The 15,431-nt window shown below is 40.0% G+C and overlaps 1 protein-coding gene across 4 annotated transcripts in view; it reads right to left on the bottom strand.

Moving 5' to 3' along the window:
• SLC2A9 (solute carrier family 2 member 9) overlaps positions 1 to 15,431 on the bottom strand; it is a 79,107-nt gene that overhangs the window by 12,318 nt on the left and 51,358 nt on the right. For all 4 annotated transcript variants that reach the window (XM_078599302.1, XM_078599301.1, XM_078599300.1 and 1 more), the window contains 9 exons: positions 14,003 to 14,163; positions 11,498 to 11,622; positions 8,713 to 8,858; positions 8,119 to 8,251; positions 6,311 to 6,498; positions 5,823 to 5,933; positions 5,495 to 5,596; positions 5,267 to 5,342; positions 2,708 to 2,835 (listed from right to left, as the gene is read on the bottom strand). In XM_078599302.1, the coding sequence (XP_078455428.1) occupies positions 2,708 to 2,835; positions 5,267 to 5,342; positions 5,495 to 5,596; positions 5,823 to 5,933; positions 6,311 to 6,498; positions 8,119 to 8,251; positions 8,713 to 8,858; positions 11,498 to 11,622; positions 14,003 to 14,163 (1,170 nt within the window). The remainder of the gene's footprint in view (positions 1 to 2,707; positions 2,836 to 5,266; positions 5,343 to 5,494; positions 5,597 to 5,822; positions 5,934 to 6,310; positions 6,499 to 8,118; positions 8,252 to 8,712; positions 8,859 to 11,497; positions 11,623 to 14,002; positions 14,164 to 15,431) is intronic.

The raw sequence follows: 15,431 nt of genomic DNA, 5'->3' as shown, positions 1-15,431 counted from the left end.
ACACAGATTTCTGCTATAGAAAACAAAAATCTCCAATCCAGATCAGTTGACCCACTTTGTACTTTGTTAAACCAACACATCTTAATCACTGCTCTCCCCTCGCAATATAGGAAACAAGAAGTGATCGACCAATGCTAACTCAATGCTAAGCTAATTAGCTCAATGGTCCATGGAGGCCATGGAAGAGCAGTTGTCACAAAGTCATAAAGGATCATTGTTGACATGCGGTACAGCCTGCCTCGAAAAAATCTACTTGTGAAGCTCAATTTTATCTGAAATGGAGTTTGACCTTTGTGCTCACCAGGACCACTGTATACACAAGATACTGCATCCCAATAAACTTCAAAATAAATCAACCATAAGTGCTACATTTTCACCATGTGATTTAAAAATACAGGAGATGGGAGAGGAGGGGTGGTATTCGTGCTGCATTATTGTGCCAATACAATTCCTATTAGCAGTAGATAGTGCAACATGAAACTGCGATTATTTCAATTTAAAAAAGTAAGTTTTTTTTTATAATGCACTTCTATTCCATTTAAATTAAATGCAAATGGAAACATAATGCCCTGATGCATCATGATTTAATTGGTGAATCACCTCTGCCCAACGACTCACCCCACCGTGCACTGTGCCTTCATCCATAGTCAGTCGAGGTAAAGGTTAAAATGCTTGGCAATGAATCTTAATTTGCTCCCAATCATCCACTACGGGCTGACAGCTAGACAGTGAAAGTGCAGTCATCGCTGCGAAATGGTGATGCATTAAAATAAGCGTAGGGGCACTCACGCTTGGTTCCTGGTGTACATCTCAAAACCGCCGATGTTACAATCGCAAGCCTGACTTCCACGTATTAGTCATAGCAAACACACACACTGCCAAGCCCGGGACAGGTGGGGATCATTTAGCACATCCATGTATGAATTATTGATTCGACAGCAAAGATAAGTATCCAAATGGCCATCCCTGAACTGTTTTGCCAGTGCTTATGATGATGATGTTGTGACAAATCGTTTCCCAACAACTATTTTAGGGTACTACTACAGAGACTACGCTGTATAACTCTCTCATGTATTTTTGGAATGTACCGTGTGTTGTTTTCACATGATGTCCCATATTTTGCTCCACATGCTGGGAGCTTTCTTCAGAAAATCCCAGCATGTGTAGTGAAGTATGGGACACACTGAGAGCTTTAGTATTGGGATGATTTTAAATCCCAGATTCATCATCTGTGGGTTACTTCATCTTGCAAATAAATCTGAAATCCTAGGTTTCCATCTGTTTAAAAGATGGAGATTCTACAACACTTGTGCCTAATGATTTCTGACTTTGGCACCTTCCTGTGTTGTTGAGTTTGTATGTTCTCCCCCTGTTCTGCATATGTTTCCTCCAGATTCTCCAGTTTCCTCTCATAGCTTAAATAAACAATCTATTGGCCAAAAATCTCAATGCTGAAAAATTACCAGATAATTACTGAATTGGGATTTAACATAACAACATCGTCCCCAACTGCAAACACTTGGCAGGATTCTCCTGAAAATGTTGAGCCTCAGTCAGGCCCTTTTGGGTAAACAAGTGTAACCATCATATGAATTGGAATTGAAGAACAGCATTGTTTTTTTCACGGGCGATGCCAGTTTCACAGGCAAATTCAACTGGAAAAATAAAACTGTTCACATCCTGAAATGCAACAGAGCGTTAAAATGTTTACAGATTAACTTCCTCAATGAATCCAATCGGATGACCTAAATAGAACATTTTACAAAGAGAATATAGCAGGAATGCAAAATCGATGAGGATAGGTAAGTAAAATAATGTAACTGGAAGGCATTCATAAAGCCAAACTTTATAAGAGTGAGGAATGCACGTGGGCATCAAACTAAAAGGTGTTAATGTATACATACAACCAAAATGTTATCCTGGGACACACAAAGAAGAAAAGAACGACACAGACACGGAGAGGATTGAAATCCAGTCAGGCTGAGAGATACGGAATAGAAAACACTGCCTTAACCTCTTATTGGGCAAACATTCCACCCTCATTTCCCGCAATTGCATTCACTCCTGTCATTCAGGACATTCTGGAGCAGCATAGACACGCTGCGTTTTAAAATTGATGGACTGCTCAGTCAACCTGTGTGCAGCCGGAAGATTTGAGAAGCGATGCATCAATGAAAGCGTCTTCATCACACTGCCATGTGAGATTAAATTTCTTCATTACTTTAAATGCCATTTGGCTGCACCAGTAATGTATGTTCGGCTTTAGATAACTACTCACACGGTAATCTCATTACATTGTGAGGCATTCCAACGGGGAGTAACGGCAGTTGTTCGTCAAGGAAACGGTGAAATGACGGAACATTACATAATTATCAGCTTATCTCAGCCTGAAACACATTCATTTCAAATAAACATAAGATTATTTTAGGCGCTTTGTTCCACCATGATACATTAATCTGAGTCAATTGGAAATTTGAGTATAGACTCAATGATAGGTGGTGAAAAAAATTAATTTAGTTTTGGGTGATTTGTTTTTTATGGAGAAATAGAGACCAACCACAACCATAAATTAGCACGTTTGGCTTTGTATGGTGCATACGAAGTTCAACAGACATACATACATACAAAAACACACAAATTCACTTTTAGTCAATGCCTTTTGGCACGCACAAATTGTGAACAGGTATCTCAGTGACGTGCTTCTTACCTGGATAAATGGGAAGACGAGGCTAAGAATGAAGTTTGACAGCCAACTGACAATTCCAGCGACTGTGAATGCAGCTGGACGATAAGACTGCTCAAACAATTCCCCAGTCAAAACAAATGGAATTCCGCCTGCCCAAAACAACACAGTGCAAGTGTGTATTCAGCAGTAGATAGTGCAACATGAAACTGTGGTTATTTCAATCGTGTGAGTGTGTATTCAGCAAACGGCACAAGCTGGAAGGCAGACATCTAAAATCCTCTTATTTGCCACCCCTGTTGTATGCCCTTCATATTATATCCACCCCTTCCCTGATCGATCTGCAGAAACCCCTATATATGAGCACATCAATTATTCCTATTATCAGCGCTTAACCACGGATAAGAGGAATCACCCTAACCAACACTCACCCGAACCAACACTAACCCTAATCTAACGTCACACAAACACGACATCCCACTATGTCTCACCAACACACCGTTAAAACGACACAACAGTGGGTAACACTATATCACTTTTTTATTCACATTAATTCAGAGATAAGTCAAGGGAGTTATCTTTTTAAAAATCACCAAAGTCATCCTCTTCGACACATTTCCATAGATTGCTACGTGGGTAATATGTGCAACATGCATGGCTAACAGGATCTGCCAATAACACCCCCACATCACGCACAGATAAGAGGAGTTTCACTTTAATATAAAAACAAATTCTGGATAGAACAAATGGATGAATGCCTTTGACAGGGTAATCAGCTGGCACAACTCAAACCACGAGTTCTCTGGAAACCTACAAAAATCATCACCCCACTATCTTCAATATTAGCCATTTTATATCCACTGCTGGATAAAGGCCTCCTCACACAATTTCCATTCCCTCCATAGTTTCTGCGACGCCACAACCTGGACTGGTGTCATCGCGACATCTCCATGGCAGCTGTCCTCTCAGATGCACGCTCTCTCTTGGCTACCATTACGCCACTAATATTCTCCATTGGGTGTCATTGCTTCAAGTGATGTGTTCAGCCCAAGCCCATTTATGTTCCTTTGCAGTGAATGTGATGTCGCTGATTTGTGATTGTTCCCTGATGCATGTTCTCCTCTTTCCGTCTCTCAGTGAAACTTCGCATTTACACCTTAGTTTCATTTTTGATCCGTTGAAATATTTTGTTCCTAATATTGTATGGCATACGCTATCACGTATCACATATGACATAAACGTCCTGGCAGTATATTACAGACCTGTAAATGTGCATGCAGTTACATTCACGGCTCCACTTTATTGCATAAAGAACTGAGAGATTGCATATAAAGTAAAACTATTCTTATCCAAGTCTCAATTAATCTGTGATTGTCATTCATATGACCAGCACACCCTGGGTGATCTGTGGACATTGTTATTACCTGTGCAATATAATAATCATATTATATTTATACATGCATTTGCATGGATAAGAGGAAGAGACCTGCAAGTCATTTCAACATCATCCTATTCTCTGAGCTTGTGCACGGATAACAGGAAGGTACCCATAAGTGATCTCCCAGAAGTGCTGCTTTAGTCTCATTATTATCAGATCATTTGTGTGGATAAGAGAAGTGATCCAGAGGTGGAAGCAAATTCATCCTATTGTCTGCAACCTTGTTTCTTTGATCTAAAAATTGGAATGCATATATAAACATGGATAACAGGATCCACCCATGGCACCCTCCATTCCAATTCAGATCAAGGGGGAGCATAAGAAATGTAATGATGCTTGTTAGGGTCACTCCAGTGCACGTGGTCTAAACAAGTGAAACATTAACATCTAATTTCACTTGACAGGGTGCAATGAGGATGATAGAGTCAATCCAGCTATTCATGATTACATGAATCAAAACAACCTTGTACGTGAAACTGGGTTCAATTACACGGATACAGCATTATGATGAGATACACTGACATGTAAATAATTTTCAAATTTAGGCTCTAATAATTGCATATTGTGAAAGTGCATTGAGAAGACAGGATACTGCCATATAGCTGTATTTTGTCCTCTGGATAATGCTGCAAAAAGCTTGTAAATGGGCACAATGACCACATATTAAGGAGAGCCAGAGATAGCCCAACCCAGGGGGGGAGGGTTCCAAAAAGCAGCGCTCAGTTTTAACTCAGGCCTCGAGTAAGAAAATATGGCTTTCCTTGCAAATAGCATTCTGAGCAATGATTGGGAGAACTTGAATCACCAAATACGGGAACAAGTTTGCACTCATGCACCATAGCCAAATAGGGCGATTTTATCAGAATCGTGTAAAAATTAAACGTCAAGTATTTTTTTGTCAGATGGAGTTTGCAAGCGGAGCTATGAACTCTGTGACTTGATTTTATTCCAGGCCATGGCTGACATGGCCGGCGAGTAAAAACATAAACAGGTCCTGGGCCTCCCTTCACCAACCCGCACTGATCACCGTGATGAAGCGCATTTCCCACGACAAAATTGGTTAGGGGGCCTTTATCCAGCAGTAAATTGACTAGGGTCTGTATATTATTATGTTCTTTTTGCACAAAAGTTAAATCTAACCTTACCGGGTCCAATACAGAAGCTGGCAATGACTGCCAAGACACAGGCAATGCTAAGGCTTGACATCCAATGGTACGAGTCCTGTCAAGGAATAACACATCTCTTAAGAGTCACCATTTACCGTATTTAATTATTGCAATGCATTCAGCTTATTAGAAAAGCAGTTATAAACAAGCTGTAACCAATAAATACATGCAAGATTAATTTAAAAGACATAATTTATGTATGCGTACCTGAAGATTAAGTGCCACTGTCAAGACTCCAAATATCACAGCCATCGCTCCAAATCCAACAATCAACAGTGATCGTCTTCCAAGCTTTTCAATCGCAAGACCCTATAAATTACAAAGAATAACTTGACAAACCGCGACACGAGCAAAATAACTCTCATTGGTAATGCAGAGGAGCTGCTGTGGTTTATGGACTACCGGCCTCCCAATTAGCGAATGCAAATTCTGAATGAGAGTGCACGATAATATATTAGATCACGTTAAAGACCACGCTTTGTGTTTTAAATATTGAATCTGCAGAGTTCAGTGGTGACTGCTATGCACTGCTTACAGAGAGAAGGGCAGCCAAGACTTCTGTTCCACCAGTGGATATGATTATATAAGGAGTAATAGCTTCGTCAATGCCAGCTTGTCTAAATATGCTGCTTGCATAAAACCAGATCTGCAAAGACACACAAAATGAGATATATGGCAAAACTCGCACATTCACAGTGGCACCCATCATTTACGTGACCATGCAGTGGAATCTCGGCTGAATTTGCACATTTTAAGCGGTGTATTGGCAAGCAACCAAATGCGATTTTTGCATTTTTTTGACAGAGAAAAATGAAACTTTGCTTTAAAATATGAACAGACTCAAGCATTATTTATATACACACAGTAGAAACACATTTAACTTTTTTTTCACTGAAGGACAGTCACCATCAAGCAGCACGAATAATCCTCTACTCATTTCCGTGCTAAAACTGCGTTAAGGCCCAGGAACCTGACCATGCACCCTCATGCCCGAAGCTGTTAAGAGGCGGATGCCAAACTCACAGCATTCACACCACACAGCTGATAGCAGGCCATGGTGACGGCGACCGTGATGACCTGCCAGCGCACGGCACGCTCACGGAGGAGGCCCCACAGCGACACCACGCTGACGTGTGCCTGTGCAATGCCCTCTGCCTGTATTTCCACCATCTCACGTTGCACGTCCTGACGCCCGAGCAGCCTCTGCAGGGCTAGGGGAAAGTGCACACCGAGCGAATGTAACCACTCAACATATCAGGGTTCGACATCCTCCCTCGCCTCTGCTGCCATCACAGAAATAACATGATGGCCTACACCTTGTTGTACTACACACACATTAATTTCTTGCTCAATATTTTCTGCGTCACTGGTAGACTGCAGGAGACATGTGATTACTAGTCACAGCCAAAGCTGCAAGTAAACTGGATGTGGTATGTTGGATGTGGGAATACTTCGCCGCGGTGGTGAGATGGCAACTCCCTCGCCTGGTATGCAGGTGGTCGTGGGTTTGATCCAGACCCTGATGCCTGTATATTTTGAGTTTGCATGTTCTTCCCATGGTCGCGTGGATTTTTCTCCCGGTCCTCTGGTTTTTCCCTCCACATTTAAAAAACATGCTCTTAAGAGTATGTGGCTGCTATAAATGTCCACATGATAAGCTACTTGGTTGAGCTATCATTTGTGGCCGGGTCGCTTTTCAAAAAGAGCTATATAGCCGGTAAAAAAAAAATTGCTTCATCGTAAAAGTAATTTCCAGGTTACGAAAAGACTCAGCTGATATTAAGCCCTACTTCTACATCGCCATGCGTCTGATTTGCTGTCACAGAAAGAACCTGATGTTTTGCCATGTAACCGTGTTACGTTAACTGTTTAATGTCCGATACGTTTTCGTGATTCAATTTTGAGATCCCACGACCACGACATTAAGTCGTTTTCACGGGACAAATTACTTGCTCAGGATATATTACATTACTCTCTATACCAAGGAATTTTCTGTGCCGTTCAATGGGTTCCAAGAAGGTGCGGGAAAAGAAAAAGTACAATGTCATATAATCTTGTTTCATTGGTCTTGTGGAACATAAACACGGTTATGTAGGACAATTCAACAAAGACATACAAGGTGTCCACGAAAGATTCATACATTCTTAAAGAATGGTAATTCAACAGCTATTTGAGCTAGGTCAATACAACTTTACAAGGACACTCACACTTGGTAGTGTGAAGATTTGATCAAACATAAGTCTTATTCCTCTAAACGTGGTGCCATGCCATTGTTAACAATATACTGTTTGCGAATATCTCGAGTGTAATTGTTTTGAATGCTTCTGTTCTGAGTGAAGATCACTCAAGATTTTTAAAAAAAAATTGCAAACACTATTTAATACAGCCCAAACATTCAACTATGCATTTAAAATGTCTTTCTGATTATAATTGTTTGATAGCAGATGGACGTTTATAGATAAGATGCTGCCATTGTGTAATGGTTCGCACACTGGGCTTGCAATCCAGAGGTCGTTGGTTCAAACTCGCGGCATGACAGTTCAATCAATTGGAACGTTTATTAACTACCCCCACACCTCAGTTCACTCAGCAGTAATACAATTGGTCAAATTGTCGGGTGCGTGTGGTGGGATAACGTTTGGGTTCTTCCACCTCTACCAAGACAAGTGGCCAGTGTGAAAGAGTAGGCCAAAAACCCTCTAGTGGAACTCTCCAGATCTCCCTCTAGTGGAGGCCCTTCCACCAGCAGTAGTTTGAGCAAGACATTTCAGGGGTGTACCTTTACTTGATACCTTTAGAGATACCCTGAAATGTATTTGAACGAATGGCACCTTTCTCTGCTGCTTTGACATCTTGCCTTTCGAGAAGAAGGTAGCGTGGACTCTCTGGCATGAAGGGCAAGGTGGCAAGCTGCACGAGGGGTGGCACTACCAAGATGGCAAACAAGATGCTCCAATGTGATTCCTGCCACCATGATGAAGAGGCAGAAGGTGCCAGAGAAAGAAAGCGCAATGGTTAACAAGCACATTCCAAGCCCAAGGTCACAAAGCTTAACTGTCACTCACAGGAACAGTAAAATAATCTTATTCATTACTAAGCATTCTACACTTCATATCTTCAATTATGAAAAGCCACGTAAATTTCATATTTTTTTCCTTTTGTAAGAACTGCCATATATGAACAGGATCATATGAATAAAATTTTATTGTGTGAATTGTACATAACAGAACTAAAACTGAACATTACAGAAATATTAAAACACATAAAAAGCACATGTTAGAGCACATTGTTGAATACCACAAAAACTGACATTTTAAAATTAAATCAAGAGAAAGTTATCCTGCTCTTAGCCGTCTATTATTGCCAAACACAAAACGTCACGGAGAAATACAAACTACACGTGTATGATTGTGATTTAAACGCACCTTGCCCAGCACCTCTTTCAAATTGAACACCTGCCCGGTGAAGACTCCTAGACAGATGAAGATGGCAGAAACCTGGCCCATGGATCCGCGTAGATTCTTTGGGGAGATCTCCGCAAGATACATGGGCAGGACGCTCAGGGAGATGCCTGCGTGGAAAGGGAAATCCGATATTGAATGTCCATCGTTCTTCTGAGGATGACATTTTTCTGTATTACATTTTGTTAAAACCAAGGCATAATTTCAACAAAAGCTGTCCAGGGCTGAGTTCCAGAAAATATTTCCCTGATGAAGGGTGGGGTGGCAGGGGCAGGTGAGGGTTGGGGCCCCGAGGAAATATTTAATGAGAACATAAGCCCTGACAACACAACACAGTAGGACTGTTTAATGAGTAGGCATGCCATGATGCATCAATTCCTTAAAATGTATATTTATGCTCACAAATAAATACTGTGGAAATATAATGTTTAGTATTCTTCAAAATAGTTTGCAAATTATATTTTAAAAGTTACAGTCATGCTAATGTATGAACAAAACTGCACTAACAAGATGGAAAATACTCGAAACAATACAAACGAGATGGAAACGAGCCAAAACAAAATAAATTCGTAAGTTGAATTACGATCCTGAATGGAGACCATCCATCTAACTGCTGGCGTGGTGAATTGTCATATGAACCTTATGGCGGGACCCCGGGGTACCATAAGCCCCCAGCTCTCACATAAACTGCGTTGCGACGTCATTTTATGTCTGTTGAAGGTGAATGATATGGCAATCTATTCTTCTCGACGAGCTCTACACGATGTGCTAATCGAAGTTCAAAAGTTGTGTTTATGACTACGGAAATTTTGGCAACGACGGGTGCTTGGTGAAGAACAGAATGATCCGTGCTAGGTGGGTTGCGGCGTTATGTGCGCGGTGGGATGGAGTCGCCAAAAATAATTTTATTACGATTTTGACTTCTGTTTATTCAGGAGCCCGGGGTCCCACCATAAGGTTCATATCTCTATTATGCAATATCGAATTTATACAAATACAACAGTTAAAGTCTATCCTAACATGAGCTACGAGTTTGTGGAAGCTGTACAGGAGTAATGGGAATTTAAATGCAATTGTTATGCGACTGCTAGTATTTAATAAACATAGGTATTCAAACTTCAAAGTAGAGTAAAAAGCTAAAATCAACATTCACCATGGCTCAATTCTTGATAATAGTATGGAATTAAATGTATTGTCACTTAAAATAGTACGGCACATCCAGCTTTCAAGTAAGTCGTTACAAGACTTGTCAAACACGGTCATATTTGCAGTTTCGAAAAGTAAAAATAAGTTTTTTTAGAAAGTCAAAGTTACTTTGTAAGCCAAAACTTAAGCACACAAACAGCACACTAAAAAGCTTGAGCAATGGAAATATAACCTCTCATCTAACAATAGGCAAAGGCAGCGGTTTTTTGAGGTTCTGAGGTTCATCTCAGGACTTAAGTTTGAGGTTCATCTCCTATCTTTCAACCTTTTGTACAACTATAGGGCAGTAAACGTCTTTAGTCTTTAAAAAAAAAACTCTTCAGTACTGCACTTTATTAGACTGTCATATACTCAAACAGCATTAAGTACAGGTGAACTGTAATATTACAGAACAACCTAAGACAATTATAATTTAATTAGGCTTGTTTACCCAGAAACGCCGTGATGAGTCTCAAGACGTTCTCCGGAGGATCCTGCTAAGTTTTCACAGTGAAGTTGAGATGTGTAATCCAAATTTATAAATTTGCAAATTATTTTTTTAGCACTAGGATGTTTGGCTCCAATACAGTTACATATTCACAATACAACATAACTGTAGAACCATTTATCAGTTTAATAAATTGCAGCAGCAAGAGAACATATTATCCCCCCAAAACAGCAGTGCAGCTCTGCTTCAAAAATGTCTCACAGTCCAGTAAATTGAAAGAAAAAGCACTGCATAAATTGGCTAAAAAAATAATCATTGGGAACAACAAACCTCATTGCTTATTTTTTAAATAGCACGATTACAAAAACGTAGCATTTTAAATATTGGTATTTTTTACATGCACACAGGAGAAAAAAATATCTATCTGGCTTTGTAGGTCAAGTGAGCCACAGCTAACATGCGTGGATGCTGCATAACATTGTGGTTTCAAACACATAGAATGTGTGAATACCTTTTTTGATGACCATGGTTCACTTGTGGAAAGTCGACCAAAGTGTCAACGGGTAATTGAGAAAAATAGAATTTGTTACAATCGATAACAAGGAAAGAATGCAACTACAATTACAAGTTTCGATTTAAAGCTTTCGTGACTGCAGGGATTCATCTTCTTGGTTCTTTCGGTAAAGTCACGTAGAAGAAAAATAATAAAGAGTCTGACTCTGCCTTCTCGACAGACCTGTTCTCCACCTGAAAACGGCTGCTTGCATTGTGGCCGAAACGTCGTGAGAATTATTTTATTATGTTTTATTTTTATTATTTTATTATTTTCCTTCTACGTGACTTTACAATTACAAGCTTCCAGATAAAGGTGGGGGGGGGTACAACCTCTCATTGAGCAATACTCGACCACAGTACAAACGTAATTGCAGCTGATGGAAACACTGCAGTATAATTATAAATTATCTTTCTCCCTTCAAAAAGACACTATTATCGAATTGGAGGTTCAATCCTTATCCCATACGCTTGCGTCAGGCTTTGTCGTGAATCATTGCTGTAATTAAAAAACAAATAAAGGGTCACAAGGATGGTAACATTCGTATGAAGAGAGAATCACACCTGCATCAATGCCCACCACGAAGCGGCCCAGAAAGAGCATCTCCCAGGAGCCCGCGAGCAAACACAGCGACATCAGCAAGGCTGCCAGGATGGCCAGGGCATTGTTGAGGAGTAGCGTGCCTTTCCTGGAGATGACAGAAGCAGATGGGGCTAACGCTAAAAGGTCATCTGTTAATTATTGTCATTCTTGATTTGAAGCTTTCGTGACTGCAGGAATCCATACTCTTTGGTTCTTTCGGTAAAGTCACGTAGGTAGAAATAAAATAAAAAAAATCACGACGTTTTGAACGCAACACAAGCACTCGTCCTCAGGTGAAAATCGCGATAGCTGCGATGTCTGCTGCGAGCAGCACGATGTCTGCTGACTTCACAATCGCGATTTTCACCTGAGGACGAGCGCTTGTGTTGCATTCGAAACGTCGTGATTTATTTTATTTTATTTCTACCTCCGTGAATTTTACCAAAAGAACCAAAGAGTAATTATTGTCGTCTTAAACTAAACTATTTGTTTTTCCAGGTAAGGCCCACTGAGTTATATAGCTCTTTTTAAGAAGTGACCTGGCCACAAATGATAGCTCAGCGAAGTGGCTTATCATCATGTGGAAATGTATAGCAGACATACTCTTAAACCCACGTTACTAAATGTGGAGGGAAAAACCAGAAGACCTGGAAAAAACTCTATGCGACTAAGGGGAAAACATGCAAACTCCAAATATACAGGCATCAGGGTTTGAATGAAACCCACGACCTCCTCCATACCAGGGGAGGGAGTTAACCTGTCGCAACCGCGGCGCCCATTCCCACATCTGTGACCTTAACTCTTTCTTGGTAAAACCCACCCCCCCTCTACCTCACTACAGCCCCCACGCAGATCATATACAGATCATATACAAATAATTACATCCAATATGAGTGCGATGTTTGTTGGGGTTTATGCATTTCAGAAATTTATACAAGACTACATTTTTTTCCACAAAAATCCGTTTCCCAAGGAATTTTTTTCACGTGGAAAATGTATAGCAATGTATGACCTCTGAGATTATATGCCACAAATAATTAAAAGCAGATATTGCAGTCTGATTTAATTAGGCTTGGCACCATTAACATCTTCAACTTGTTTACGCACGATAATATTAAAACCAAGTACACATTTCTCCATGCTTGGAATTACATTAACTGAAAGAGGGAGTCATGGATTGACAAACATAGATGGGTTAATTACATAATTGAAACCGTTAAGAAAAGTAAGTGGGCTTCAGAAGGTCATTACGCGAGAGGAGATGACGGCAGATGGTCAAGAATAATGAGCGAGTTGCGGCCAAGGAACAGAATGCATCCAAGAGGATGTCCACCAAATAGATGAAACGATGAAATCAGTTCATGTGTGTGTGCGAGGTGCATTGTTATATCTCAGGATCATGGGAGGTGGCATTAAGACCATCATGATTGAGTATAAATGGAAAAAACAGCTACAGTAACCATGTGCAAGAATTTACACTATGAGACCTCCTTTACCAGTGGCAAAATATAGTAATAGTTTTTTACCCTTTCAACTGGTACAAAAACTGACACCTTTATACAAGGCATCATGTTTGCAATAACCACAACACAAGCAGTCAAAATGCAAACAAAAAGAAACAACTCTGATGATGATAATGATATGCACTGTCCTTGAAGTTGATTGGTCCACACCCGAGACAATACTCTGATAGTGCACTGTTTTTTGAGTTGTACGCCTTTTGGCGTCATCTGGTCCAACACCAATGGAGACTAGGCTCTAAGAAAAGCTGTCTCGGGTGTGGACCAATCAACTTCAAGGACAGTGCATATCATTATCATCATCAGAGTTGTTTATTTTTGTTTGCATTTTGACTGCTTGTGTTGTGGTTATTGCAAACATGATGCCTTGTATAAAGGTGTCAGTTTTTGTACCAGTTGAAAGGGTAAAACCCTATTACCATGTGCAAGAAACCCAAATATAGCGGTTGAAATTTTTTAATGTTTTCAAAGCTAAATACTCACCTTCAAATTTTATTTATAGTAGCTGAAACAGCAACAGATACAAATGTGTACAATTTAGTATTTACATGTTAGTGGAAACAGTTTTTGGAAAATGTATTGTTAAAAATACAGATTAACATTTCACTTTTTACAACAATATCAACCAAACAACTCACAGCCTCTGTCATTTCGCTGTTAAATGGTGGCCTCTCCATAACCAACAGAAAAATAGCAACACTTTTATTATAAAACCATATAAAGATTAGGCTTCAAAGCAAGCATACTATTAGTATGTAATTAACAATTGTTTATATTGTCTTAATTTTGACAATGCTTGAGCAAAAGCCATTCAAACCTAAGTGTAGTTCTGCATATCTAAAGTGTAATATTAAAAACACTACATGGACTAACTGCATCGCCTTTTTTATTTCACCATAAAACTTTTTTTTATTGTACAGATGAACATTAAAGTGAAATACCTTACACCGGAGGGTCTAAATGTACCTGCCAAAGCGCTGGACCATGAACCTCATGATCAGGGCTCCTACAAGGCCTCCAATAGACATGATGGCGATGGTGAAAGACCACAGCAGCGTTACCGAGTTGTCTGTCAGTGATGTGCTCCACCGATCCAGCCATGTTGTGTTGAAGAAATCCTTGATGTACTGGTCAGCGAGAAAGTAAGAATTTAATGTGTTAAGTAATCAAATAAACAAGCAGACTATAATGCCTCCTCATATCTGTCCCTCCACATAAATACGATTTTCTGGGAGTGTATCATTTTCAGCAGCATTGGTACAACACAAGCAACCTCTGGACCGGTACATTCACTATCTCTTCAGCAGAATTAGGTTGCTTTAACAAATGCCGGTGAACTTCTAAATGTATAACCTAACGTCGGTTTTTTCAGCCAATATTCTCATGTATAATAATAGATTGTGTGTATCTTTATACGTTTATAAGAGTACTGCCTAATTATTTTTGTTACTTTATTTTGTTTCCTATATTCTCTGAAATAATACTGAGGATTATGTGATATATTTGTTATAAGGGCGGTATAAACACAGCTGCAGAGCAGCAATTGCCACCACTTGGCTGTACTGTGCCAAGTGCCTGGAGAGCGTGAGTTCGACTCCCGGCTATGGCTGACGTCAGTGGCGAGAGATGAATGAAGCACGGGTGCTGGCATCCCCTTGCCAACCCACACTGACCAGCTTGAAGTATGGTCAAACAAGCTCAACGACCAACACAGCGTGGAGAGAGGCCTCATTCAAGTTTCAAGTTTTTCAAGTTTCATTTATTAGGTATAGCCCTGTGAGCCATTCGGCTCTTGAATCGGGTGCAACCGCAAAAAAACAAAAAAACAAAAACATGAACAAGAAAACATCTTAAAGTGACTATGTGCAAACAGAAAATCCAAGAAAAGACAGCAAAATATTGCAGAAAAAGCACCGTACACCAACACTGTGTGCAAAAATCCCAGTGGGATGCAAGTCAAACAACAACAACCACAAGACAACTTAGATTAAGGCCATCAGTCTAACTCTGTACTACAACAAACAAACATGGCCAAAATGGATCGACAAAATGTTGCAAAAAGAAAACACACTTAGACGTCAACAAAATGTCGTGAACATATACATCATCATCGTCATCCGTCAAATCGAATTTGAAAGGTAAATTGAAGCATATCTAAAGTACATTATGTCAGGTATGACTTTTTAATGTTTCAATATGACATACAGTTATTATGAACGACATTTCCCATGTGACTAATATTATATATTTTAAATAATAACTTTCAGCCATTTGTCAATTGGATGAAAGCCTTCCCATGGTGTGTTGGTCATATGATGTTTTTACCATACATCACCAAGCTGGTGAGTGTTGGTGACAGGACTGGTTCAGATATCACTCACTACTGTTGTTAACC

The sequence above is a fragment of the Lampetra planeri genome, chromosome 12, assembly GCF_965212315.1.
Source record: "Lampetra planeri chromosome 12, kcLamPlan1.2.h2, whole genome shotgun sequence".
In the NCBI taxonomy this organism is placed as follows: Eukaryota; Metazoa; Chordata; class Hyperoartia; order Petromyzontiformes; family Petromyzontidae; genus Lampetra; species Lampetra planeri.
This window is presented reverse-complemented; position numbering and strand designations above follow the sequence as displayed.